At 52.4% G+C, this 27349-nt stretch overlaps 11 protein-coding genes across 11 annotated transcripts; 5 read left to right on the plus strand and 6 right to left on the minus strand.

Moving 5' to 3' along the window:
• The first annotated feature begins 234 nt into the window (after positions 1-234).
• Positions 235-1917, plus strand: IAQ61_005052 (uncharacterized protein). Its single transcript, XM_003843127.2, has 3 exons — positions 235-1100; positions 1159-1457; positions 1505-1917. The coding sequence occupies exons 1-2, from the start codon at positions 502-504 to the stop codon at positions 1349-1351; spliced, it is 792 nt and encodes a 263-aa protein (XP_003843175.1). The 5' UTR covers positions 235-501; the 3' UTR covers positions 1352-1457; positions 1505-1917.
• A 547-nt stretch (positions 1918-2464) lies between these two features.
• IAQ61_005053 (uncharacterized protein) lies at positions 2465-3840 on the plus strand. The gene is made up of 2 exons (XM_003843126.2): positions 2465-3232; positions 3302-3840. The coding sequence occupies exons 1-2, from the start codon at positions 2975-2977 to the stop codon at positions 3683-3685; spliced, it is 642 nt and encodes a 213-aa protein (XP_003843174.1). The 5' UTR covers positions 2465-2974; the 3' UTR covers positions 3686-3840.
• Positions 3841-4070: 230 nt separating this feature from the next.
• Positions 4071-6833, minus strand: HSP98 (Heat shock protein hsp98; the record flags this gene model as incomplete). Its single annotated transcript, XM_003843125.2, has 1 exon — positions 4071-6833. One exon carries the CDS (start codon positions 6831-6833, stop codon positions 4071-4073), a length of 2763 nt encoding a protein of 920 aa, XP_003843173.1.
• Positions 6834-7259: 426 nt separating this feature from the next.
• IAQ61_005055 (uncharacterized protein) lies at positions 7260-7487 on the minus strand (the record flags this gene model as incomplete). The annotated part of the gene is made up of 1 exon (XM_066096639.1): positions 7260-7487. The coding sequence occupies one exon, from the start codon at positions 7485-7487 to the stop codon at positions 7260-7262; it is 228 nt and encodes a 75-aa protein (XP_065953334.1).
• A 1708-nt stretch (positions 7488-9195) lies between these two features.
• On the minus strand, positions 9196-9699 carry IAQ61_005056 (uncharacterized protein; the record flags this gene model as incomplete). Its single annotated transcript, XM_003843124.2, has 1 exon — positions 9196-9699. One exon carries the CDS (start codon positions 9697-9699, stop codon positions 9196-9198), a length of 504 nt encoding a protein of 167 aa, XP_003843172.2.
• A 1184-nt stretch (positions 9700-10883) lies between these two features.
• Positions 10884-12044, minus strand: IAQ61_005057 (uncharacterized protein; the record flags this gene model as incomplete). The annotated part of the gene is made up of 1 exon (XM_003843123.2): positions 10884-12044. The coding sequence occupies one exon, from the start codon at positions 12042-12044 to the stop codon at positions 10884-10886; it is 1161 nt and encodes a 386-aa protein (XP_003843171.2).
• Positions 12045-13861: 1817 nt separating this feature from the next.
• On the minus strand, positions 13862-16236 carry IAQ61_005058 (uncharacterized protein; the record flags this gene model as incomplete). Its single annotated transcript, XM_003843122.2, has 6 exons — positions 13862-13927; positions 13984-14001; positions 14053-14156; positions 14212-15781; positions 15837-16063; positions 16119-16236. 6 exons carry the CDS (start codon positions 16234-16236, stop codon positions 13862-13864), a joined length of 2103 nt encoding a protein of 700 aa, XP_003843170.2.
• A 590-nt stretch (positions 16237-16826) lies between these two features.
• Positions 16827-17060, plus strand: IAQ61_005059 (uncharacterized protein; the record flags this gene model as incomplete). The annotated part of the gene is made up of 1 exon (XM_066096640.1): positions 16827-17060. One exon carries the CDS (start codon positions 16827-16829, stop codon positions 17058-17060), a length of 234 nt encoding a protein of 77 aa, XP_065953335.1.
• Positions 17061-17162: 102 nt separating this feature from the next.
• Positions 17163-19236, minus strand: IAQ61_005060 (uncharacterized protein; the record flags this gene model as incomplete). Its single annotated transcript, XM_003843121.2, has 2 exons — positions 17163-17591; positions 17638-19236. 2 exons carry the CDS (start codon positions 19234-19236, stop codon positions 17163-17165), a joined length of 2028 nt encoding a protein of 675 aa, XP_003843169.2.
• A 1844-nt stretch (positions 19237-21080) lies between these two features.
• IAQ61_005061 (uncharacterized protein) lies at positions 21081-22911 on the plus strand (the record flags this gene model as incomplete). Its single annotated transcript, XM_003843119.1, has 3 exons — positions 21081-21387; positions 21442-21608; positions 21661-22911. The coding sequence occupies 3 exons, from the start codon at positions 21081-21083 to the stop codon at positions 22909-22911; spliced, it is 1725 nt and encodes a 574-aa protein (XP_003843167.1).
• A 759-nt stretch (positions 22912-23670) lies between these two features.
• On the plus strand, positions 23671-26637 carry IAQ61_005062 (uncharacterized protein; the record flags this gene model as incomplete). Its single annotated transcript, XM_066096641.1, has 5 exons — positions 23671-23782; positions 24098-25019; positions 25066-25588; positions 25649-25792; positions 25879-26637. 5 exons carry the CDS (start codon positions 23671-23673, stop codon positions 26635-26637), a joined length of 2460 nt encoding a protein of 819 aa, XP_065953336.1.
• Positions 26638-27349: the final 712 nt, after the last annotated feature.

A 27349-nucleotide genomic window follows, 5' to 3' on the forward strand; every position in this document is an offset into this window, starting at 1 on the left:
CCTGCGGACGATTGCGATTGCTTCCCCTGGCTCTCTGAAGGGCACTCGAGCGCGGAATAGACATACCTAGAAAGGGGGTGGAATGTGGTGAGCGATAGATTGACAGAGGTCCGAAAAGTTCGCTCGCGAAAGTTGGAATTTGGTGTGTTGGTCCGTGGGCTCGCTAGATGTGGCCTTGGCATGGACCCCTGTTAGTCAGCTTCACAGCGCCAGCAACCACAGCAGCAGTACACGATGAACTCGAGCACCATCTCATGGCGCGACCAATGACTATTCACATGGCCCAACCCGCGTTGATTGATTCTGTGTTGCTCTTCTCCATCTCAGCTAACTAAAGCCAATTTGCCTCTTCAGCAATCGTCGCGTCTTCACGTGCCTTCGCGGCCGTGGGCACTCTTAGTCATGACGTAGCATCTCCTTCTTCGCCTCCCAGTACCTATCACCTGCCTGCAGATCCAGAGTTTCTCTAGTACCTTGTTCCACTACCTCACACTTGCCAACATGTCTGAAGCCTGCTGTACCTGCGCTGCGCTGCTATCCTCTATTCCCCCAACTTATGATGAGAAGATCGAGAAGCCATCACAATTCGAGCGCCGTCTTGACTGCTGCGGTCGTGCTATATGCGCCCGATGTTTGACAGATAACCCCAGATTCAATGACTATTGTCCGTTCTGCCAGATTGCTACCGGTCCTTCCGCACTACCACCCCAAGGTCTCCGCGAACCTCCAACATATTCGCCACCAGACGAGCGGGACGGCGACGACGAACTGCCACCATACTCTGCACACGATGGCCTCAAGCCTCCTTCAGAGAAGTCGAAATCGAAAATGGACAACGGCCCGGATGTCCTTCATTTTGTGGATCAGAACAACGACTCGATCACCTCACTGTCGCTTCGATATGGTGTACCGGCTGACGCACTGCGTCGTACCAACAATCTCTATGCCGATCACCTATTAGCAGCGCGAAGGACAGTACTGATACCCGGCGAATTCTACAAGGGTGGTGTTAGTCTGAGCCCAAGGCCATTAGAAGGAGAAGAGGAAGAGATAAAGAAGACAAAGCTAAGAAAGTTCATGGTCAGATGCAAGGTTGCAGAGTAAGCGCTGCTCATGGATGAGAATTCGGTTGGCGACAGTGCTGATATAGCTTTGCAGATACGATGTCGCTTTGCTATATCTGGAGCAAACGGAGTACCAACTCGAGCACGCTGTAACCTCATACAAAGCCGATGAAGAGTGGGAGAAGGAACACTCCCTCGAAGCCGCAAAAAAGGGCAAGTCCAAAGCATCTCAAAGCACAGGAAGACGCAAGTGGGGTTTCGGCGGCCTTACAGGGCAGGTGTCATAGAGCGGCGTCAAATTGGCGCGTGGTGTTGAAACTCCCTGGATGGAACGGTGGCACATATAGTACATTGGTTACTCCCACTCGAATCCTCCAGGAGGCGCTCATCATTGTATGTTGTGTGCTCGGGGGGCCTTCCAGCGTTTCTGACCTCCTTAGATCTCATTCGACAACTTGTTAATCCACCATCGTTCGAACATGACTCATGCATGATCAAGATGGGCCGGGGCGTAACTCGGTCTAAAAATGTTTGCATCTCATAGTTTGCCAGATCTGAGATGTCCGCTACCATCGATGGAATCCATGGCAAGCACTTGACGAAGTCAAGACTGCCATATTTAGTGTACTATCATCAACAGCATTACCTTTTCGTTGCGGCACAACAGCAGTAGTTCATTGGGAGCGAGGCGTTTACGATATATACTACAGGAGCGTGCTTGTGCTCGAAGAGGATTCAAATATGGTATGATCATTAGTTGTTGTAGACATGAATGCTTTCAAAAAAAATCTGCTGTGTCGTTGACTAGAGACACCAGATTCTGAATCACTCGATGTGGGATCAGATACCAAGACGAGATTCAACCTGAAAAAGCAAGTTCCACCATCTCGACCCACAGAGAGAGGCTGTTAACCGCAGATGCGATGCCTTCAGTTACATTGTGCAGGATCTAGATTCGCCTAGCCAATCACAACACAACGTTCCCACAGCCCAGACCAGCACTTCTGTAAGCGCTGAAGCCTCGCCAAATCGGTAGAGTATCTGCACGACGATGTTCCAAGCGCCCACCCTGCATTGAGTGTTTCGAATGCTCATCGCTTCTGCATCTGGCCCCTCGGACAATCCATTGGCCAGCCAGCAAGAACACTATTTCACATAGTCGCTATTGCACGGCAGCCACAGCATTACAGACAAGCCCCAGTGCTTAACTGCACCTCCAGGCCTCATCTAACTGGCCTGTTCCCAAGCCACAAGGAACGCTCAAGTGCTGCTAATGACCCCTATGCAGTAAGCTTTCCAGCCAACATATATGCCAAATTCACTATTTACAGCTTAGCTTGCATCTTACGCGCTGCAAATAACAACACCACTGCCAAAAACAGACTACACCAATGCTTTCTCCACCCCCCGCCGCCCAGATACACAGTCTGGCACACTGCAGCAGCAGCGCAAATAACCGTTCTGTGTGTGTTTTCTTTTTGTGCTGGTGCCGCTCGTCTATTTCGAGACATGGGGGAGGGAACTAAGGAGGATGAGTTTGGAGGGGTGGGCGAGTGTCGCTGGGCGTGAAACGCATAATGCGACCAAGAAGTTTTAAAGGCATGGGTTCCCCTAAAGATGTTTCTTACTTGATCTCAGCCTAAGGTTCATATTGTAGTTCAACTTTCCCATCTTTTCTCCTTCTATTGTTTCTTTCTTCAGTTCTCTTGTCCTTCATTTGCAAGAAAGAAGAATTGGCAAGGTGCTCCTGGTTGGGACCTGTCGAAATCTACTCTGCCCATACCTATACATCACACACCTTCTCTTCTGGACTCGGACTCTCCGCAGACGACGCAACAGTAATTCATTCCAATATACAATACCCCTTTCAACGCAAACGAAAGACGAAGAAAAGGAAAAACACAGTCAACATGATGAAGGTCAACCCCGCACCCTTCCACTTAGCCCAGGCCATCATAACCGGCCTCGTCGTAGCCCTCAGCATCGCCATCCTAGGAACCTCCGCACACACCCTCGATGTCTACAACAAACAGCAAACCTCCAACCCATGGTGGATGCCCCTCTGGCCCCAACACTACGACACCCACGGCACAAAAGCACTCATCGCCTCCTCCGTCGTCACCCTCGTTCTCTGCGGTGCCTTTTTAATCGCTTCATTCATTCCCCAAGTAAGTCTCCCAAATACCAAAACCCACACCAATACCCACACAGAAAAACTAACTCCCCACCCCCTCCAGCTCTCCCTCCCACAAAAACCAACCCTCCGCGCCCTCCTCTCCCTCGCAACTCTCCTCCCCTCCACCCTCCTCACCCTCACCACCACAATCTACGCCCACATCCTCAACAACAACACCCCCGAACTCGACACCATCCAGACCTGGACCTGCAAATACAGCGTCTCGAGCCCCTTGCCCCAGGACAGGGCGATGCCTGCTGGTTTCGGCAATGGCAATTTCGGGAGCTTATGCAGGGAGAGCAGGTTTGCGCTTTGGGGTACGCTGACGGTGTTTTTGCTGTTGTGTGGTGGGCTTGCGGTTACGATTGTGGCGTGGTTGGCGGATAAGGTGGCGGCAAGGCAGAGGCGTAAGGAGGGGGTGGAGATGGGGGATGTGTCGCAGTAGATAGATTGTCGGGCGCGGTTGGCGTTTGGGGGATGAGGTGAGGTGTTTGCTGTTGTTCAGAGAAGGTTTTGGTGGTTGGGCGCAAAATCAGGAATGGACCAAGTCCGTCCTGGGGCGTTCACCTTTGCAAATTTGCACTCTTACGGGATACGATGTTGAAATTATTCAAATGTTCATTCATCTATTTACAAGTAATTGAACCCAATTATGCTATTAGGAACGTTCATGCCCTCGCAAACATTCATCATGCGTGACTCGTCATTTCATGCGATGCCTCTAGCATCGAAAGATCCCAAATCAAACGCCAAAACGCCTGGTTGATGCTTTGCAATCCACTTCGTATAACTGCTCAAAATGTCCCAACTCAGCAATCATCACGTGTCATTTAGTCGTAAAGGTCCATTCCACCTTCATCATCATCCAAATCAGCTACAGCATCGGATTCATCGTACATCTCCGAATCGTCTTCGCTGTCAGTGTGGTTCGGCAAGACGACAATGTGTCCGTCGTCAAGCACAACTCGTGCCGTCTCGCCATCCTTGATGGCGCCACGAAGGATGAGCACAGCCATGCGGTTGAGCACTTCCTTCTCGATCAGTCGCGCAAGAGGACGAGCTCCATATGCTGGCGAGTACCCTGCCGAGCCAAGGTAATCGCGGACCTCGTTCGTCATTTCGATGCGTACATTACGACCATTGGCGTTGAGACGTTTCTGAATCTCGGCGAGGCGCACGTCAACGATCTTCCGAATCTCGCGCTTGGTGAGACGGTTGAAGATGACGATGGAGGAGATACGATTGAGGAACTCAGGCAGGAACCAGTTGCGTAGTGCGTTCATGACCATCTCTTTCGTCGTGGGATCGATCTTGCCATCGGGTCCCTGAGGACGAGAAAGATGTTCAGCACCCAAGTTAGAGGTCATGACGACAATGCAATTCTTTGCATCGACAACTCTGCCTTGACCATCGGTGATGCGGCCATCATCCATGAGTTGCAGGAGCACGGTGAGGACTTCTTTGGCGGCCTTCTCCACTTCATCGAAGAGCAGAATGGAGAAGGGCTTGCGACGCAGGGCCTCTGTGAGTTGACCTCCTGAGTCGTGACCGACATAGCCGGGTGGTGCACCAATCATCCTGCTGAGAGAGTGTCGCTCCTGATACTCAGACATGTCGAAGCGGATCATGGCCTTTGGATCGTCGAAGAGGAACTCAGCTAGAGCCTTGGTGAGAAGTGTCTTACCCGTACCAGACGGACCACAGAAGAGGAAACTGGGTGGCTGGTTGGGGTTTGCGAGACCAGACCGCTGAAGTCGGATAGCATTGGAGACGGAGGTGACAGCTTCCCGCTGGCCAACCACAACATGGCTAAGGTGACGTTCCATATTAAGCAGTTTGTCCTTCTCGCTTGTCTTGAGGCGAGTGACGGGAATACCAGTCCAGCGGGCAACAATCTCGTTGATCTGGTCTGGTCCAACAGAGTCGCTCATGAGTGCTTCGCCTCCTCCACTCGCTTGGTGTGCCCACATTTCTTGATCTGCACGTGCTTTGTCTCGCTCAAGCTCGGTAATCCGCTGTTCGACGTCCGGAATGGCGTAGTACTTGAGATCTGAAGCTGTTTGAATATCGCGCATACGTTCAGCCTCTGCCAATTTGGTCTTGAGGCCTTCAAGCTTCAGCTTCTGCTCTTGAATCTCCTTGCTACGTCCCTTTTCACGCTCGTACATCTCACGCAGGGGCTTGAGCTCTTCCTCAATGTTAGCAGCTTCTGCACGCGCTTCCTTGAGGCGGACTTGTGATGGTTCGTCCTTCTCCCGAGAGAGAGCGTGGATCTCGATTTGTAGTTGTCTGTGCCTTCGCTCGAGGTTATCGAGTGCTTCGGGCTGTGACTCTCGAGTGACACGAACTGCTGCTGCGGCCTCATCGATCAGATCGACCGCAGAATCGGGCAAGCGACGCTGGGTAAGGTAGCGCGCCGCAAGTGTGGCAGCAGAGACGATAGCACCGTCCATGATGGTGACACCATGATGTGTCTCGTACCGCTCCTTGAGACCACGAAGAATGGATATGGTCTCGGGGATTGAAGGCTCCTTGACCAGAACTTGTTGGAAACGACGCTCGAACGCTGCGTCCTTTTCGATGTACTTTCTGTATTCTCCAAGGGTAGTAGCGCCGATGCAGTGAAGCTGTCCACGGGCCAGCATGGGCTTCAACAGGTTAGCCGCGTCCATGCCACCCTCTCCTGAAGAACCAGCGCCCATGAGCAGATGGATTTCATCCACAAACAATACTATCATCTCCTTGGAATCCTCAATCTCTTTTAGGACACCCTTCATTCGGTCTTCAAACTCTCCACGATATTTGCTGCCAGCAACCAAGGCACCAACATCCAATGAGAGCAGCTTGCAAGCTGCAAGATTGGCAGGGACATCAGCATCGACAATGCGGCGGGCAAGACCTTCCACAACCGTAGTCTTACCAACACCTGGCTCTCCGATGAGAACCGGGTTGTTCTTCGTTCGTCGGGTCAAGATGCGTATAACTCGGCGCGTCTCTTCCTCACGACCAATAACAGGGTCGATCTTGCCTTCTCGTGCCATGGCCGTCATGTCGATTGTGAACTTCTTGAGGTTCTCATTCTCCTCCTCGGCATCTGCCGTCTTGGAGTCGACCCTCTTGGTGCCTCGCAATGCCTGAATCGCATTGTCGATCTGCTTTGTGTTTGGTACGTTGGATTCGGAGAGGGCGCGTTGTATTGATGCGTCCTGGCATAAAGATGAAATGAGATGGTCGACCGCAATGTAGCTGTCCTTCTGGGTCTTGCTCAACTCTTCGGCTGAGCGCAGCACCTTCGCCATGGCAGGTGAGGGTGATGTCCGCTCTGGAGGTGGATCTTGGCTTGGTAATCGTACCAACGCCTTCTTGAGGTTGCGCTCAAAGAGTTGTGCGTCGCCATTGGCACGTTCGAGGACTTGTTTGAACAGCGGTGGAGGCGGTACGTCGACTTGGTTTGCGAGGTCTTTTGGTGGATCTATGAGTGACACGGCAAGGTGAATGGGTGTGAGTTGTGAGTGCGAATAGCTCTTAGCTAGATCGAAGCTGTCTGCAAGCGCTTTCGCTGCTCGATCCGTGTAGGCGTCGAAGGAAGTCATTGTGTGATATGATTAGAGCCTTGTATAAGGCGTCGAGTCGGTAGAGTACAGTATTATTGTTGCTCTTTCCACTTGGTAGGTTGGAAAATAGGGCAGGTGTGTGTACAAAGAAGTTGTACGGGGTATCTTGTTTGCAATTGATTGCCAAAGTGAGGGGCTTTGAGGAACTAATATATACTCAAGTGTTTGTTCAGCGAAAGATCAGGAGCATACTAGGACGATCGTGTGATTTCTTGTCGACTCTCGAAGGCAGAGTGGTGGGAGCCTCTCCCCATGGAAGCCTCCAGTCACTTCTAGTTTGCGGGCAGGAAAGGGTCCCGCCCAATGACATCACATCATGTGTGGGCCAAAAGCGGTTAGCGCAAGCGAGTAACATGGCGGCCCATCCAACCACCTGAGCAATATAGTAAACTATACGCAATCGTCTCAAGCAACCACAGACGTGGCCCAAGTACGTTTGATGGCCGAAGAATGCCTGATTTCATGTTCAGGTGTGACTCCTACCGGTAATCTAGCTATCATAGAGTTGGGCCCTGGCTGAGCCTTGGGTGAAAGCTCGAAATCTGGCAGCCCAACCCATCTTTGCAATGGCATCATCTTGTCCTCGTCTCCAATACCATTCCGATCCCAATCGTGCACGAATTTATTCTTCATACTGTAGTTCTCAGAGAGACTGTCTATTTCCAGACCCTTGGAGACGGCCTCTCTCGTCAGTCCAACCTCTATTATTTGCTAACGCAATTCAAGGGCCGCATGAAGCCATTGCACACGTCAGACCTTCGTGCCTCGACCCCACTCAACCTCTCCATGTCTTTCTTTACTTCACGATTCCATCTGTCTCACCAGCAGTCGAATGGAAGGCTCGATTCTATAACTTTCTGTGCTTGCCTTCTTGCCGATCAATTCTTCCGCTCCGTAGATCTAATGCAGAACACTTGGAGTATGTCAAATAGTAATTTCCCCTACACCTGCTAAGACAAATTCAGCTATGAACTTTTAGGCATAAAGCATCATATCTTGTAGCTAATAAGTCTTTCTACTGCTTTACAAGGGCTCTCAACCTACTTTGCGCCTTTCCAAGACGTATTCTAATAGCATTGCAACCCCCAAAGAAAAATATTAGTGAATTATGACTACGTAAACCATGCTTACAACAACACAGTCAAACTATACTTATACTAGAACAGTAATAAAGTAAGTCGTCGCCTTGCCCCCCTAATATATTCTAGGCTAACGATTAGCTTAGAGTTTCTCAAGCATGAGATACAAATAGGGTACATACTAAAAGAAACAGTCATCACATCTATTACCTGCCTTCTTTATTACTGTTAGCCTCTTTAACTGCACTACATGCAGCAAGGCCTACCCCACCTCTGCCCCTACGATCCTAATCGTAGGCAAACCTTGGCATATATAAAGAAGTTAATAGCCTGGATCTAGTAACTAACAATAGAGTATAAAAAGACAAAAAGTTCTAGGCACAGCCCGAAAGCCGTGATACAGGCCCCCTACGCCTTGTACGATGATTACCATTCGCGTCCGATTGTAACCTCTCCCTTCTTGAATATTTTGTCCTTTACAGGAATTGACCTGGGACCCTTCTAACACGGGCTCGGAGGAGCCCGGTTCTTGACCGGTGGGCTAAGTGAAGGTCGTGTGACTTACTAAAAGGGAGCTCAAGTTTTGGTGTTATATATGTGAGTTATCTGCTAGCTGGAAGGAAGTGCGGGTGCGGTGGTTTGGGTTGCTGTTGTTGCTGTTGCTGTTGTTGTGGTGGGTGGTGGTGAGTGCGTTTGCCGTTTGTCGTTTGTCGTTTGCAGTGGTGATGTACCCAACATACTTGAGCTCGCATCAGTCTGTCCACTGAAAATCATATGTTGCCGTTTTCTTGCATACCAGTCCCGGTAATGCACGGAGGCAGGGTTGCAAGTACAAGTATCTTAATGATTATGTTGTGGACGTTTTGAGCCAGACTGGCAAGCACCTTGGGGAAGGACCGTGGCTGCAAAATCTTGGCGAGATGCTCAAGGGTAAAGACGCTGGTGAGAATCTCGATTATATTCGACTTAATAGGCCGTGCTATAAGCTAGGTCTGGTTGTTGATGTCCGCACACAGCGGCGAAAAGGCTCGTCTGCTCGATAGTTGGAAGCAATCTCAACAGCTAGGACTTGGATGGTGTACACCGGATGGAGGCAAGACTCTTGGTCTAAGATCTGAATGCCGAATTCAAGCACTCTTCTCAATCGTTATTGCATAATATTCGATTCAGAGATCTGCTGTTTGACCATGATATCCCTCACTCTCCAAGACGCCATAGCATGAAGCCCCAACCACAACCTCAATCCATATCCAACCCCTCCCTCAACACCCCCTAGCATCAATAACCTCAGTCTCCCACGCCCGCAGCTCCACCAACTCCCTTATCTCCCTCACCAAATCGCTCCACTCCCCCCTCTCCACCGTATGCCCCCGATCCTCGGTCTCCTGCAACACCCTCCTCGCCTCCCCAACACTGCGCCAAAACACACGAATCGCCTTGTCCTCCGGATACGGCTTCTTGGGCTTCAAAGCCTCCTGTTGGAGAACTTCAAGGGAATCTTCCAGCCATACAAGCAGCTCGAGATGCGTCGCCGTCCAGGGCTGCGTGAACAGTGCTAAACCGTCAGAGGAGGGAGAGGTGATGGATCCATTGTACCACTTTGCAGGCTGCCAAATGGCTTTTTCCCTATTACCCTCTTGCTCCAACACATCCTCAAATACGCGGCCGACCAGATTTCCCCCATCCTTCTCCCGTCCCACCCGCACAATAACCTCCGACAACACCGCCAGTGCCGCCGCACAAACTCTCACCCACACAACCCCCATCCCCATCGCCCCATCTCCCTTCCACCCACCCTCACCCCCTCAAACGCCTCCGCCTCCCTCACTGGCGGTAAATACCTCTGCACCTCGATCCCAGGATTCAGCAGCACCGCGCCGGGCGTCTCAAAGTACAAGATCGAGTCCGAGCGGGCGGCCGCGTCGGGGGCGAGCAGCAACTGCGATGTGATGAGGTGTTGCAGGAGGTAGATTTTTTTGAGGGCACCGCGGAGGATGGGTGTGCGGAGGGTGTGGGTGTGGTGTGGGAAGGTGGTGTCATGGGTGGTGTGTAGGGCGAGGGTGGCGGTGAAGAGGGGGTTGGTGGGTGAGTGGAGGATTGTGGCTTTTTTGATGCGGAGGGAGGATTGGGGGAGGGGGGTGTTGGGGTGGAGTAGTTAGATAGGGGGGGGGAAGATGGGGTGGGTGATGTAGAGGGTGAGAGTTAGAGTTGTGAGGAGGAGGGTAGTGAGCAGGAGGATAGTAAGGAGGGTTCTGGGGGTCGTGAGTCCGGCAAGGCCGGGGTAGCGCATAGTTAATATCATTATTTTCATTTTTGCAGAAGCTTTAGGTTTGTATAGGATGTGTCACCGTAAGAGTATAGGATACAAGTCTTACCCCAGGTACAAGCGAACAATTACCCAAACATCACCAAGGAAAAAGTATACCCCATGTACCCTCATCCCAGCCCCAATACCCACAAGGGAAATTCAAACACCGCAACCAACCTCAAAAAAACAGCCACACCCTCACCAAAAATCCTCAACTTACCACTCACCAAACACTACCATCTCTCGCCGTCAGTAGAGGAAGAACGTCAGGAGTCGCTCTCACCCCAGCCACCGCAAACACAACCTCACCAACCCATCCATCCAGACAACAAAACTCAAGACACCATCAAAAACACAAAAACGCAAATTATTTCATTTACATTCCCTTATTTCCTATAAAGACTAGCGTACTCTATCTCCGAACCAGCCAGGAGAAGGCGTAAAAAACCGCCTCAAAATTTTCGTCCACTGTGTCTTCCCCCCCTCTCCTCTCTCACAAACACTCGCATACACTGGACGGGTCTTCGTTAATACGTATGTCGTGCTCCTCATGTCGTACGCATGAACATGCTGGGTGAGTTTGATTGCTTCGGTTGCAGGAAGCAAGCAAGGGCTTTGATGAGTGATGTAGAGGGAAATGGTTTACTCGGCCATCATTTGACCTTCTTGGGCCATTTGCTCTTCGTTGCCTTGTTGATCTTGCTGCTTCTGCTGCTCCTCGGCTTGCTTTTGTTGCTCCTCGGCCTGCTTCTGTTCTTCCTGCTGTTGCTGCTGCTCGTGTTGCTGCATCTCCTGCTCCTGTTGTTGCTCTTCCTGCTTCTGTTGTTGCTCTTCCTGCTTCTGTTGTTGCTCTTCCTGCTTCTGCTGTTCCTCTTCCTGCTTTTGCTGTTCCTCAGCCTGCTTCTGCTCCTCCTGCTGTTGCTGCTCACCACCCTCCTGCTGTTGCTGCTCACCACCCTCCTGCTTACCCTCGCCCCTCTGCTCATCCATTCTTTGCATCTCCAGCGCGGCAATCTGCTCATTAAGTGCCATATCCTGCGCATCGTTGTCGGCCCTCTGCAAGTCCTCAAGAGCGCCTTGCCAGATGGAGCCCAGAGTCGCAGCGGGATCCTGAGCAACTTCCGTCCAAGTCGGCCTTTCGCCAAAGAGCTGGATGCCAGCGGTCTTGGTGGGCAGCGCGGCGTTGAGCTGGAGACCAGCAGTCGCGCCGGCAATGCCGCCTTCGCGGCCAATGTTGCGGAAGGCATCGCCGCCGAGGATATCCTGGGCAACGAGCTTGCGCTCGTCAAAGACCATGACGGTTTGGGTTTCGCGTGCGCCACGGTTAGCGACGACGGCGGATTGGGCGAAGATATCTTGTTGGAAGACATTGCCGCGGCCGTCGTCGATGGCGACTTGGATCTCCTGGACGACGAGCATGACGGTGCTGACGTCTTGGAATCGGTTCTGGAAGTTGGACTTGCGGAACAGGTTGTTCAGGTCGTTGTTGAAGCCGTTGTTGACTTGGTCGACCACGAGGACTTCTTGGACCTGCTGGACGACTGCCTGTTGGCGGCCGTTGTCGAAGATCTGGAGATTGTTCTGCTGGATCTGGATGACTTGTTGTTGCTGGTTGAAGTTGTTGAAGCCGTCAATGAAGTTGAAGCCGTCGCCACGGTTGCCGTTGATGACCGAGTTAAAGTCCAGGTCGCCAAACTGAGGCTCACGCTTGCTGAAGCCAGGAGCGGTCCTGGGGGCATTGATGGGCTTTGCGCCGGCGAGACCGGCGGCGACCGCAAGGGTTGCGAGAATGGTAAAAGACATCCTGATACGGTATGTGGGTGTAGGTCTGGTAGGGACTGGAAGGCGTATGACCGGATTAGACTAGCTAAATTAAACGTCACAGACGTATTAAAGATTCAAAGAATGTGCGGAGCAGACTATCAAAGTCGCTGTTAGAATCGAATGGTATTAAAGAAGGGACGGTGGAGAGTGTGGATGATGGGGATGATTGTGGTGCTACACACCATCAGTTTATATTCCAATCCAAACCTTCATGCTCCCATCGATGTCCAGTGTGGTAAGTCGGTAGTTACCCCTGTTCCCGCTCTCTCTTGTTAGGCGACTGTTTGATAGCGTGTCACTCTCGCCGGCGATGAGGCACCCGCAGACGCCAAGAAGATAGAAAGTGCCTTGTGTGGTCAGGCCAGTGCCAAGAGGTGCTTGATCGTGTGTACCTCGAGATCTGAGGCAACTTGCAGAGCCTGAGGACAGCGGATTGGTTCTATCCGTGACTCATGCTGAGCTGATGGTCGCGCCCGAGGACATTGGGTGCACATCATTGACCAGGTTGTGTGTTTGAGACGTTGCGGATCGCATATCAGAGTAGTAAATGTGGCTGATATATGCATTTGGATATTCGTAGCCTTGACTGGTGTATATACCAGTTGAGAGTATCTTGTGCCATTTTCGTCCATTTCTTTCCAGTTCATAATCAGCAAGACACTCATCAGAGACCTACCAGCCCCTCGCGGCGGCCAATCCGGCTCATGAGGGATAAGCATATTGTCCTGCCATCCTCACCCATTCCCACTCATCTAGCAGCAGTTATTTTCCGCCCGGCGTTCAAAAAATCCGTACCTGCCAAGTGCGAATATTTGCACCCAGATCGGTTGCCAAGAATGCTTGACACCTCCGCTTTGCAGTCTGAGGCCCAAATAGTATCCTCAGGTTGGACGGGTGTCGAGTATCCGAGCGAGAATGAACATGGAAATGGCGGCCTGGCGTGTTGATCATGCCTGACTGAACAGTAGTACATGGTCCCTCATGGAGCCTTCCGAAATTTGATGGACAGTTTGAGACGTTGTGGGTCGTGAGTGTGGCGCGCGAGTGGGCAGGGATAAACGGTGGTGCGATGTGTCTAGAGTAGAGCAGAAACGAGTAACTACTTACAGTGCTACATGTGGCGTAGCGTACTCTCAATTGTATCTTCTCTCCAAATGACCAACTCTTGCTTCCGAACCCGCTGAAGACCTGTCAGCGTATTCGAAAATGCTGCTGCTGTCCTCTCTCCCCGCCTTTGCGAATCCTCGCAGACCTGTAGCCACATCAGCATACTAACTATTTGAGCACGACTCACGATCCGATCCATCGCCCATAACCAGTTGGTTACACAGGAATTTGCAATACTGCCCACCATCCGTCAGTGGCATGCGTCCGTGTCTCGTGTCCAGATGTTCACGATGTGCGTTCTGAAGTTGAGCGGGTGAGACGTCAATGAAACCGTGCACGCGTGGGAACCGAACCATCTAGCGAGCACGACAGTCACAGACCATGCCGTATATGCGCTGGAGAGTATACGTCGTATATAGCACGCTGCACTTATGCACCAAGGGCATGACATTGTTCTCGGATCGTGTTTGTTCCTGAGGCACACGCATGAAGAGACGACAGTGTTTGCGCTTGACACGCTGCAGTGTTATACTGCGGCATGAGAAAACGAATGCGAGTTTGGATACAATTCACGAATCGGTTGAACAAGGCACAGAATATTGCTTCAGTTAAGTAGCTAAGAACGAGTTGATATGACGCCTTCGAACATCCTGTTTCCACACGCTGCGTGCGCCTGCCCAGACAAGATCTTACAATGGCACACTCGCCTCCACCGGAACGCCTGAAAATGCCATCATGTTGTTGACAGATGTCCACTGCCAAGGGGTCAAATGTACAAATACTCCGCTCGGAACTAGCATCACACACTCACCCAGGATGTGATATCCTCCTATTCCTCATCCGAGTCGGTATCGGTATCGGTCTCACTCTCCGAGTCGACGTCACCTTCCGTGTCACTTCCACTAGAGTCATCATTTATTTGTCTCCGCTTCTTGGAAGGTGCAGCACCAGTCTTTAGGGAGCGCATTTGCCCAGCAAGAGATTCTGGAAATAAGTTAGTCATTTAACGTCGTCAATAGTACTGGTTGATATCACATACCCTCGTCTGGCTCGCTAATCTCCTCCTCTTCATCGACCTCTTCCGCTTTGCTGGCGTCTTCAACAACCAAGGTAACTTCCATCTTTGTGTCCATACCAACATAACTGTCACAGATGACGTGCATGACGAATGTGTAGCTTCCGGCTTGAGGTGGAGCACCGAATTGCATCTTCAAAGTCTGTACATTGTATGTAGGGTTACCACTCTCATCAAAGATGGGCTTGTCGAATGTGGAAAATGTAAATGGTGGAACTGCGATACGGCCCTGCTTGCTGTCGGCGAGGAAAATGTGCCATCTAGGTGCATGATCCCTTGCGAAGTAGGGCGCGTGCGCTAGAGGCGGTTGGATAGGCTTTTCATCTGAGCGGTCGTTTTTGCGTCCTGTAATGGCTGCAACATCGCCTTCATCCGGATCAATGTCAAGTAAGTCCTTGGGGTTGACTTCGGGAACGTTGGTGGCCTCCGAAGGTATAAATCGGCCCTTGAGTACGAATTGCACCAAGCTGCTCGGTGTGACGAAGCGTTCACCAACAACCTTGAAGAATGCTTTCTCGACGTGGAGAATAGGGATACGAGAAGCTACAGACATTGCTGTTGCATATTGCTCTTGTGTGAGGAGACCGGGAGCGACTACACGCGCTTTGCGTTGCGCATCGGGAATGCGCATAAAATCCTGGATGGTCATGTGAAGTCTTGATCGCTCAGCTTCGGCGGCCTTGGCGACTGGCGCAGTGAAATATGGTAATTGCTCCAAAGGCGATGCGTCTGGCCTTAGAGCCTGAATCAGGTTCTGAGAGGTACGATAGGCAGAAAGGACACCACGGGTGCTACCGTATGCGAGCGCGATCGCCGTATAAGCTTCGTTGAGACGGAGAGCAACAGGCGCGACCTCGAACTTTTCGTCGTTCAGGGTATTATCTTCAAGCTCAATTCGACCGAGGTACGCCCATAATAATGTCATGACTTTGCGCCTTCGGCTGTCATCTAGATCGTCGAGTTTCTGGCGGTCCTTCTTTGAAAGTGTCTGCGAGACGACACTTGAGGCATCGGAGAGGACTTTTTGTTCCAGTTTCGAAAGGCCCTGATCGGCTTTGTTACCAGCGAGTACCTCGTGGAATTCTTCTCCGGTGCTCAATGCAGCGATAACGCCGGCTTCGCCCTGCTCATTGTCGTATTCACGGAAAATTTTGCCAGCGCTAGCCACAAGGACCTTCTCCTTGGTTAGCCGTTGGGTACCATACCACCACTTTCCAACTGTGTACGGCAAGATGACACCAAGGGCTAGTGCGTAGATGAGCAGAACGTATTTACCAGCGCCTTTGGTCACAATCCACTTCGGTAGCGCGATTCCAATGCTGAAGCTTTGTTTGCCGTCCGGGTGGCCGTACTGAAGGAAGTTGTTGCGGACCTCCTCGTCTGTAAGAGCTTTGAACGCCTTGGTGACGTCTACCCAGTGATCGTTGATGGATTGAATTGTAATGTTCTTCGAACTGTCCTCGCGGGCTTTGTCAGGATGCAGTGACAGGGAGAGTCTTCGGTAATGCCTCTTGATCTCCTTCTCATCTGCGGACTGCGGGTGCGGTTAGCAAACATTCTGACGACCCTAACTACAAGAGCGTACGTACCCTAGAAACTCCCAATACATCATATGGGTCCCAAATCTTCGTTACTGTGCGGGCAGTGACGATGATCAGGTACACCATCATGGCAATCATTGCCCATCCTAGGACCATAAGAATCCCCCGTTTGATCCGGCGTTCGGCCCGCTTCTGCTTCTTGCGTTGTCCTTGGATAAGGTCGGCATGTTCGGGCTTGAAATCTGAGTCTATACGCGTTCCCGTGTTCTCGAGCTCTATGTGGTGATTAGCTGACTTTGTCGGCTGGCGTGAATGGTGGGGCGCGCGCACCTTTACTCGGCCTTAGAAACGAGATGGTTGTCGGCACAGTCACCAGCGTTGTGATTGTGAGGATGAAGTAAGGGAAAAATTGTCCCTGTTCATCGTAGGTGTAGTCGGTTCCAGACATCTTGAATGTCTATCCCTATGACGAGGGGATGCGAAGTGTAGTGAATGACAATAAGAAAATTGGAGTACTCGCAGGCCCAAATGCAGTGGTGTGTGTAGGTGACTTGTTTTAGGTCTGGGACATCCTGTGAGAGAAGGGTGGGCGGGCGCTGGCTCTAAGAAAAGGCGTGGACAATAAACCGTTCCGACCACTGTGTTCTTTCGCGACCTGAGAGTGGCAGCCAGCAGATGAGTGGCTAGTGCTTGCTTGGCGGATCATCACGTGGCTGTGCGATAGACTTCAATGTTGAATGTTGGGTCCACGGAATTACCTTTTCGGAACACGTTCGCAATTCATAATATGTATTTGGAAGATACCTACTGTGTATACCGTGGCGCATGGTCTAGACATCACAACCCGTGAATCAACCTTGCCGAATGAACCCAAGCCGATAATCATACAAACAACCTCCCGCCCCCTCCCACGATAGTATATGATGAGATGAAATGTTCGTCCAGAAAAATAAAATATTGGATAGTGTTTGCCACCTTGAATGACGTGTATACTGGTAATTTAGGTACATGCGTCCCCTCGCTCACTATGCAAAGAACATGGAACCACGAGAAAAATGGCTCAATCAGTGCGCTGAGAAATCGCCATTTGCGCTCAAGATCTGTAGTATACAGGGACAGGGCAACGTCCCGCTCCCCACACCCTCCTCCTCAACGGGCGGTCGCGCGACCATGCGGAGCCCAAAGTTCGATTCAGGGTTGATAAAGTCCAGTGCCCCCTTTGACACATGGGACCTGCCCTTGATTCTTTCGATACTGCTACCTGCGTGGTGAAAGCGGAGTACTGGAACGGCTGCTGTTGCTGTGTCCGTCCTCGGCTGCCTAGAGGGGGGCGGGCGGTTGAGTGACAATTAGCTACGAAGATGACCGCACGCGCTACGCCGCTGGCACTGCTGTCTCTAAGCCGGGCGTACCAGCGGGTGCTGGACTCTGAACGGCGTCCAAGGGTGCAGCGTGCAGGGCGGGTTTCTCCGCTTTCTTCATCTGACCCCGTCTTTTCTTCTCAATAGCGCCCTTGACCCAATTTGCAACTTCCTCATCATAAACCACGTCAACTGGTACCGGTAGCCCCGTGTCGCCAGCTGCGACACCCGCAACTGCGTCCTGTGCAGCTTCGACCTCGTCTTCCTCCTCTTCTGTGATGGTTTCGGGCTTGGCCAGAGGTGCGAGCCATGCGTGTTGTAGGAGCATGGCGTACGTTGGCCGCAGGTTCGGGATCTTGTTCAAACAGCCACGGACGAAATTGCGTGCGGCTTCTGAGTACCCCTCGGCAGGCAGATCTGGAGGCTCGCCATCAACAATGGCCTAAAATTGTTAGTAATGGCTGATACAAGTTTGGTGCCACACTTACACTGAGCTGACTGAAGATGTTGTTGTAGGTGTCAGGTGGGTATGGATATCTACCCAGTGCACACTCGATGATGGTGAGACCCAAACTCCAAATATCGCTTTGTACACTGTATGTGCCACCTCCTGGGTTGGCACCTGCCTGAGCAATCCCGCCAGAAGATATTCTCTCTGGAGCCATGTAGCTCTGGCATCCAATATTCGTCTTGGCTATACTGGCCACTAGGTTTCCACTGACACCAAAATCGCATATCTTGATCTGCCCCTTGGTGTTCATCAGAATATTGGTGGGCTTCACGTCGCGATGAATAATGTTGTGTTCGTCTTTGAGCGACTTCAGTCCCTGTGTCGTGGCCAAGGTAATCTTGCGAAGTACGCCCTCTGGAACACCGTCGCCATAGAGCTTGTCTATAGAGCCTCCATCCATGAACTCCATGCAGATGTACACAGCACCTTCCTGGAAGAAGGCACCATAGAAATCGACGATGTATGGCGAAACACAACGGTGAAGAACGTCCAATTCCATGATGATAGCAGCAAACTTCGAATCGTCTAGCTCGAGTCGAACTTCCTTCATCGCCATGACGATACCCGTTCCGTCGACAGGCTTGGTGCTGATGGGGCTGGCCTCGTCGTCGAAGCCCTTCTGAGAAGGAGAGCCTGGCGCAGCCTTGTTGCCAGCTAAGCCTTGGCCTGGCCTCCGCATCCGAGGCCTGCTGTGCCTGACTTTGTATACTGTGCCATAGTTGCCCTTGCCCAGCTCGTCCAACGTGTCGACTTCGTCCAGTGATATGTTGAACGTGGTACCGCCTTCGAATTGGACGCCATCAGAGTTGAGTATAGCCTTGCCCTTGAATCTCAAAGTACCTGTTTCCTTGTCTATGATGTCGGAATATTTGTCCATCAAGCTTTCTTGTTTGCGTGGCGGGGCGGCTTGGTCATCAGCGCCTGCATTCATTTGAGAGAGTGTAAAATTTGGCTTCTTTCTAGGAGCAGGGCCATTGCCCGGTGCTCCTCCTGCAGTGGGCAATCCACCAGGCAGCTTCATAGCGGCGCGTCGTGCTGCTAAACCAGGAGGACCCGCGGGCGTGCGGCCAGGTACGGCGGGGGCCGACTGGAAGGACGGCATGGCTGGCTTGGGAGGCACACGAAAGTTGACGGGCACTCCGCCGGGGTTGCCTGCCATGGGACCACCGGGCGACATGGGCGAACGGGAGTCTGCAGAGGGACCTGGGCTTTGGGGCACAGGACCTCTCCCAGGCAGGCCCGTGGGTGGTGCGCCTTTGCGACCAATGTGGACTGCTTGTATTCTCGCGAGAATATCCTGAGATACATTGAGTCCACTGCCTCGGCTGGAAATGGTAGAGGTGTTGGGCGGGCGCCGTGCAGCGTTGATGTTGCCAAGCGGTGTCGAGGATGGCGTCATGCCTGTGGTCGGGCTCGTGGTGACGGCGGAGCGGGCTGGGGGGCGGTCGGCGGGCTTGGGGACGGAAGAGGCATTGGCGGCAGGGCTCGAGTGGTCGAGGGGAGAGGGAGAAGAGGGGCTACCAAAGGGAGAGTCGTCGTCGTAGTCGGCGTCTGGAGTGGAGAGAGGAGAGGTCATTGTGGTGGAAGAAGTGGTCGAGAATGGGCAGCCTGCGGTATGGCGGGGTCCTCCTGTACTCCTCCGGGGAGGGGGTGGGGCAGCGACGAGGAGGCAACCGTCTTTGGGTAGTAGTAATAGCAGCAGCAACAGGAGCAGCAGTAGGAGCAAAAGAGAGCGGACGGATTGGGATCGAGATCTGATGCTGCGACCACACGGCGGAAAGACTACTACTGGAGGGCTTCAGGCGACGATCTCAGCGGATCTGGCAAAGTGGGACAAGAGAGAGATAGAGAGGGAGAGAGAGAGAGAGAGAGAGAGAGAGAGTGTGTGTGTGTGTGTGAGGTCGAGGTGCAGCGTCGTTGTGGGCAGTGGCGCATGAGTTTCCAGTGACGTGAGTGCGCGTATGTGAGCAGCTCTGCCTAGTAGCTACTCCTCTCCTCTACTCTGTGGGCGAGACAAGCTCCAATCGTGATTTCACCACTTATCTCTAGGATGCGCCCGAGCGTGCAGTGGGCATGACAGTGAGTGGCCGTACCGGAAAAAAAAAAGAGGCAGGGCAGGGTTGACTAGTACCCAGAGTAGTACCGTAGCGATATCACGACACTGGAACTGGGACTGCAAATTGCAAGCCAACCAACCAATGTCGACGGCCGAGCGTGTATGTAAGGTGGTGCTACTGATGAGTATGTAGAGTACCTACAGTACTGGTACCAGTGAGTGTGCTTCTTGCTCGGCGCAGGCATGGGAACAAGCCTCCACCTGGGCAGGCTCTTCTTTGCTGGCTGGCCTCGTAGTGCACACAAGCACACAAGCACACAAGCACACACCCACACCCACACACATACAGTGGCAGGTCACTGCCAAGCAGAACCGGTCCCTTCAGCTTCAGGCCAACCTGAGCTCCCTCCGGTACAGCAGTGCAGTGAAGCGAGCAGTGAAGCGAGACATGGCGTCAAAGATCAGGATCAAGATCAGGATTTTGTGTGCCCCTGGTGGGAGACACCACTCTACACACTTGTCATTTCAGGTCAGCACGCCCAGCAAGCAACGCCAGCACACGCCCGCACGCACCCGCACGCGCAGCAACCCATTTCGCCACATGTTGGCTCCAGCGCGGCATTCCCGCCAGCGTTGCCAACCAAAAGGTTCGTCGCGACGCCCGGCCGAGGCTGCAGGGGAATTGTCGAGACGAAACAGGTGCCAACGACCGCGTCGTCGCCGCGAAGACCATGTCGTGTCCACGCTGTCTCCCAGGTCCAGGTGAAGGCTAGGTAGCTACTACTACTACTACTACTACTACTACTACTACTCTACTACTCCTACTCACCATAGTCGCACTCTACTACTCTAGGTCTAGGGCTTCCAAGGCTGACCAGGCAGCCCGTGATGCGCCGCCATTCACAATCTGTCCCTTGGCTGCGTGCTGTCTACATGCAGTGCTACTAGTGAACTTCGTACCTAGTTGGTTGAAATGAAATTCTGTCCATGGCCTGCGTGCGCTGTTGCTCAGTAGACGCCCGCCATACAATTACTACTCCGCAGATACAATCAATAGCTTTCTCAAAAAGAAATCCCACTCCGCCCGCAATGGCCGCCTGCACTGCCACCACCACTGCCTCCCATGCCCACGCGGCGCTGCTCTAACTTTCTTTCCCATCTCACCATCTTCCCAACCCTGCCCTCCGTCGCGCTTGCCAGCTTGCCAGCTTGCAGCTTGCCGCAGCCGCCTCGCAGTGACGTCGCCATACTACTACTCCTACAACCCCTTCTGAAACAACACGCCCGACGCTTCACAGCAACCCTGTTGTGTTTCTTCATCCGTCGCGCTTTTTCTTACCCTCCGCCGCCGCCGCCGTTCAAGCATGCCCTTCTTCACCGCGCCGCAGGCTCTGCGCCTGCGCAACCTCCAGCCCACTGCCTCCGATTTTGTCACCATGGCATCGCGATCCTACAACCACGCTGACAATGGAGGCTTTGTGCACGTCTTCAAAAACAAGCACACCTCGCATCCTGACTTTGCCAATCTTACCCTGCTGGTATTCGAGGCTGTCATGGAAGTCGTCTGCGTCAGTCTGCCTGGCTACGTGGTGGCAAGAATGGGCCAGTTCGATGCAGAGAACCAAAAGTTTCTGGCCAATTTGAACACACAGCTCTTTACCCCATGTCTTAGTGAGTTCCCCAAGAAAACGGCGCACGGGGAGCCATGGCTGACCTGGTCCCTAGTCTTCACAAAGCTGGCCTCGCAATTGACGGCAGAAAAGCTGGCTGACCTAGCTGTCATTCCCGTCATCTTCATCGTGCAGACGCTCATCTCCTACTGCGCAGCGCTGATTGTATCCCGTCTTTTTGGCTTCAAGAAGCGCGCATCCAACTTCGTGGTCGCCATGGCGGTACGACATACGAGTCGCACACGGCATTGCGACAACAGCTGACTTTGTGTAGGTATTCGGAAACTCAAATTCACTTCCCATCTCTCTCGTCATCTCGCTCTCAAAAACACTCTCCGGTCTGCACTGGGATAAAGTCCCCGGTGACAATGACAGCGAAGTCGGCGCACGCGGTATTCTCTACCTCTTGATCTTCCAACAACTCGGCCAGTTGGTCAGGTGGACCTGGGGCTTCAATGTGCTTTTGGCGCCTGCAGACACGTATAGGGAAGAGGATGGCGGCAAGAACAGGGCACTGGAGAGCGGCGAATACAACGAGGAAGAGGTCCAGCACCTGCTACTGGATGATTCACATTCCGACTACGAATCAGGCAATGTCACAAGCTACGCTACCTCTGCAGACTCGAGTGAATCTAGTTCGCTTTTTGATCGCGAGGACGCTCAGGCCACGACCGATTTTATTACACCAACCAATGGCAATGCTCTCATACGAAGAACAGGCGACATGAACCCAGAGACCAATGGCAGCCTTGCGAATGGAGCTCTGAAGGGTGCCCTGGAAGCACACCAGAATAAACAGATACCCAAGGGTATCAAAGGATGGCCAGTACGAACCAAGCTGGCGCTCGGAAATGCCACCAAGACCGTCTCGCGTAGCTGTTCTCGTGCTGGTAATCGCGTTTTCCAGGCATTACCTACGTGGATGCAAAAGGTCCTGGCTCGGATCGGTGCAGCCATGTTCCGATTCTTCAAAGGCGTCTGGGCCTTTATGAACCCCCCGCTATGGGCCATGCTGATGGCTATCATTGTGGCGTCGGTTCCTGCGCTGCAACATTTGTTCTTCGATCCAGGCACTTTTGTGAGTAACTCGGTCACCCGTGCTGTGGCGCAAAGCGGGCAGGTCGCCGTCCCGCTCATTTTGGTAGTCCTGGGAGCCAATCTTGCCCGCAATACTCTGCCAAAGGAAGATCAGCATTCCATGGAGGATCCCAAAGTGGAGAAGAAGCTTGTCATTGCTTCGCTCATCAGCCGCATGCTTATCCCCACCCTTCTGATGGCCCCTTTGCTGGCCTTGACTGCCAAGTATGTTCCAGTCAGTATTCTGGACGATCCCATCTTCATCATCGTTTGCTTCCTCCTCAGTGGCGCTCCAACGGCGCTCCAGCTGGCTCAGATTTGCCAGATCAACAATGTGTACATGGGTGCCATGTCCAAGATCTTGTTCCAGAGTTACGTTGTATGGATCCTGCCGTCAACATTGCTGTTGGTCATGCTTGCATTGGAGACTGTGGAATGGGCACAATGAAGGTTGGGTCTCATTTGAACGGAGATTATGGGTGGGGCTCGGGTAGACGCATCACTTTGGGCAAATGGAACTGAGTAAAGGCCATTCGGGTATGCTTCAGGTCTTAGTATCACAGCGAGGTGTTGGGGCGTTTTGTTGAGACTGCGTTTGTACTTGTTCTTCTCCCTGTAGCCAACAAATGGTTGGTAACGTGACTACAAAGTATAAGTACCTACTGTAACACCAGGACCAGGCACTAGTATTGCACGTGTAACAAATGCCCAGCTCGGTGCTTTTACAGGTTTTCTTTGCTTGCCGCCGTCACACCTGGGCAGGCTCTGACGTACGCTGCCAAGGGCAGATGTGAGCGACACAACAAACCCGACCACAATCGAGCACCCCGCTTGCCCAACAAGTGTCCATGGCACCAAGACTGTAGAAAGGCCGGCCTTCTGCCCCTCCTTCACCACGACGAAGAAAAAAATAATTTCACTTCACCTCGACTCGAGCAGACAGAATCCAGTGGTTGACTTGCCCCTCCAATCGTCTTGGCACGTGTCCCCCTCTACTCTAGCTTCTGCCCACCTTTTAGTGTACCCTGATCAACAGCCTGCCGCCCACACGAAACATTGCTACCTTATCCTTGAACGCGGCTATTCCCAGTCTCAGGTTTCAAACTGTTCGTCGAAACCCCAAGGGCCTGGACTACTTGCTACCTTACCGCAGCGAGAGCTTGCTTACTCTGCGCAACACCATTCTCTCGGTGTTTGGTCAGGGATCATGGCTTCAACCAATTGGCACGCAGAGAAGCCCGATGGCCTGAACCAAAGCTCCTCCTCCACGCGCGAACATGCTGCAGGTGAGAGCACGTCACCGCAGTCATCTGTCAAAGGTTCGTCTATCTTCTCTAGTCTGTCTTCCACATTGGTGGCCTGGCCACTACATCCCAAATTTGTCCCCAAAGTGGCCATTATGCTTCGGAGTAGGTGGCAGTCAGACAGAGCTCAGCTTCCAGATGCCCTTGAGCAAGCCACTTACTTCAACCGAGGTATGGTATGGTTGGTTTCGAGGTCACCCTGGAGTTGAGTGGCAGGTCTATGAGGCAGTCAGTTGTCGGACCATGTTTGCTGGGCACGTGTAGACAAGCACTAAAAACCTGACCACTTCATGATCTTGGCATACTACACTGCTTATACCTACTCTCCAGTCGTTTCTTTTCCCGATGAAAGCATCTCACCCTTGATGATAGCCAAGAACAAAGATCTGGAGCAAAAAGACTACTTGGACCTCGACAAGACTACCAGACAGTACAGTGCAAGTGTGAGCCGGAAGCGGCTATCTGGGAGACCATCTGTTGAACGTTTGGGCTCTTTCAAGCCACAAAACTCTGATGGAAACCCGTCCCTCAATTCTCTGTTGTCCAACAGCTCGACGGAGAATCTCTCTGATAGCCATCATGTACATGACAACCTCCTGAAGCAAGTTGGCACATGGCTCAAACAGGAGCGCCAGAGGCGACATGCTAGGAGAGCGAAGAGAAAGGCACAAAAAGAAGTCTCACGTGAAATGGAGTCGGCAGTTGGCACTGAAGCTCAGCGAGGACGGACTAGTTCCGAGTCCTCCCAAGAAGGTTCAGTAGCACTGGATCAGTTGGCGCAGATTTTGGAGAAGACTCTATCTATCAAGCCTGCCGAAGCCAGGAAGCGCTCTCAGCATATTCGCAGGCTGTCCACGGGTCTGAAGCGGCACTCTGCCATCTCAAATGAGTCGGATTACTTCGACTCGGTCGACCAACTCGTGCCTGGCTGTGATGCTATCCTGGACAATTCGAAGACCATGGCCTACAATGTAGACGAACCATCAGCCGAGCCTCAAACGGCAGCCTCTGAGAAGCAGGCGCGTAAAGAGAGGAAGGCATGGACCGACTTTCGATACGAGATTCTTCGTCTCATACATACTCTGAAGCTGAAAGGATGGCGCAAGGTTGCCATGGAGCAGAGCAACGAGATCCATGTGCAGAGACTGAGTGGTGCACTGACTAATGCCGTGTACGTTGTCTCGCCGCCTAAAAACCTTCGATATCAGGAGGAGCGCAACGATGGCACTCCGAAGCCAAGAAACCCACCTCCGTAAGTTACGAGTCCCTATCCGAAGACCGTCTCTAATATGTCGCAGTAAGCTGTTGCTGCGTGTTTACGGTTTGCAGGCGGACCATTTGATTGACCGCGAATCTGAACTGCAAATCCTGACACGACTTGCACGCAAGCGTATTGGCCCGCGTCTACTTGGCACATTCAAGAATGGACGTTTTGAAGAATTCTTAAATGCGAAGCCACTCACCGCCAAGGAGCTGCGCAATATGGAGACCTCAGTACAAATCGCCAAGCGTATGCGAGAACTTCACGAAGGCATTGACCTTCTGAAGGATGAGCGCGAAGCTGGACCATTCGTCTGGCAGAACTGGGACAAGTGGGTCGAACGCTGTGAGCAGGTGGTCACTTGGCTGGATCAACAAGTTCGCGAGAGCAGACAGAATGCAGATCAGTCGTCTGTAGACAAGTGGAAACAGCGAGGCTTTGTTTGCGGTATGGAGTGGCCAGTGTTCCGACAGACTGTAGAGAAATATAGAAGATGGTTGGAAGAACAGTACGGAGGACTTGATAAGATCAACGAACGCATGGTCTTCTCCCATAACGACGTAAGATTACAACTACACGAACGTGTGCGTGGCCCAGCAGCTGACAGGATCATGCTATAGACGCAATACGGAAACATTCTCCGAATGATGCCAGAAGGCGAATCACCCCTTTTACTTCCAGCAAACCAGCACAAGCAGCTTGTGGTAATCGACTTTGAATACGCAAACGCCAATCTTCCCGGGCTGGAGTTTGCAAACCATTTCGTAAGCTACCATCTCCTGCAATAGGCTAAATCGCTTTGGCCAGGATTAAAATTCGAGTGTTTGTTCGACACGGCTAACAGGTGCAGTCCGAATGGACATACAATTACCACGATGCGGAGGCTCCTTGGAGATGCAACGAAAAGTACTACCCGACCATAGAAGAGCAGTACCGCTTCATTCGCGCGTACCTCACTCACACACCTTCGCACAAGGCAGCCGGCGGATATGCGTCCAATCCAGCGACCCCTCGTCTTGGACCTCTGCCATCCTCTGGCAGTACAACGGCGTTAGCTGCTACGGCCACCCCTACCTCCATCTCAGCATTCATGCTTGACTCCCGCGCCCCACCTGGCGAAAAGTATACGGAGCAGGAAGCCATCGCCGAACGACAGACCGAGGAAGAAGTACGCCGTCTACTGGCCGAGACGAAACTGTGGCGCCTCGCCAACTCGGCCATGTGGGTAGCCTGGGGCATCGTACAAGCACATATCCCCGGCATGCCCGATTTTGAGGCCCAGGAAAAGGAGGCAGCACGGAACATGGACGCCAATGCCGCGATGCTTGACGGCGCAACAGCAGAGATGAAAGCGGTGGCAGAGGTGGAAGAGAACGAACAGGCCGGCATCGTGAGTTCAGAAAAGGCGGAAGCAGATGTCGATGCATGTGAACAAGCGGACCAGGATGCTAATCTATTCAAGAAACAGGATGAAGAAGAATTCGACTATCTATCATACGCTAACGACAGGGCTCTCTTTGTTTGGGGCGATGCCATTCGCATGGGTATCGTCAAGGCGGACGAGTTACCCGAGGAACTGCGGCAGAGAGTGAAGATTGTCGAGTATTAGATGTGGGCGAACATATTGGGTTGGGGTGTTGGCGAGAGTGAGGAAACCGATTGGGCAACGTGCAAAACGGACATGCGTATAACCACGAAGCCTCTGTCCTAAGATTATTCGTCTGCGAGGGGAGGTCTGAGGGGCCTGCACCTTTGCACCATGTACATGGGCTATCCAGATACAAGACGCAGACTCTCGACACACTCAGTCTAGAGCCCAGTAGCTTATCCTATAGAAATCAGAGATTCTAGCTCCTAGGAGTATCAAATGGCCACCACCGTACACCCAACCCTCACACATCATCTCGGCACGTAGATGTACCGCAACTTGCACTGGTCAAGCCTATCCCATCCGCAACCTTGCACCGCTTGTACACCTACTTTGCCTCTTTTCCCGAACTACCCACGTACCACTGGCTGCACACGGCCCGTATGCTACACCTCGTGCGCGCCGTTGATTGGGCCGGTTTGGGGATCTGGGGGTTTAAGCGAGAAAAGGAAAGGGACGGGGCTAATTAGCAGACTTTGTTTTTTGGGTTTTTGGCATGCTGGGGTTTGGGGGGCGGTTAGGAAGGTGGCTAGATGGGTGGATGAGTGGCTTGGTGGCTAGGTGGGCTATATTAAGGGTCATTGTGGGGGGGGGGTTGTGGGTCGCAAATGGGGTGGGTACACGGGTACATGGTGGGTGGGTATGTTACTATACTCTACTCCACCTCATGTAT

This window comes from Plenodomus lingam (genome assembly GCF_022343315.1).
Source record: "Plenodomus lingam strain CAN1 chromosome Unknown contig_21, whole genome shotgun sequence".
Classification (NCBI taxonomy): Eukaryota; Fungi; Ascomycota; class Dothideomycetes; order Pleosporales; family Leptosphaeriaceae; genus Plenodomus; species Plenodomus lingam.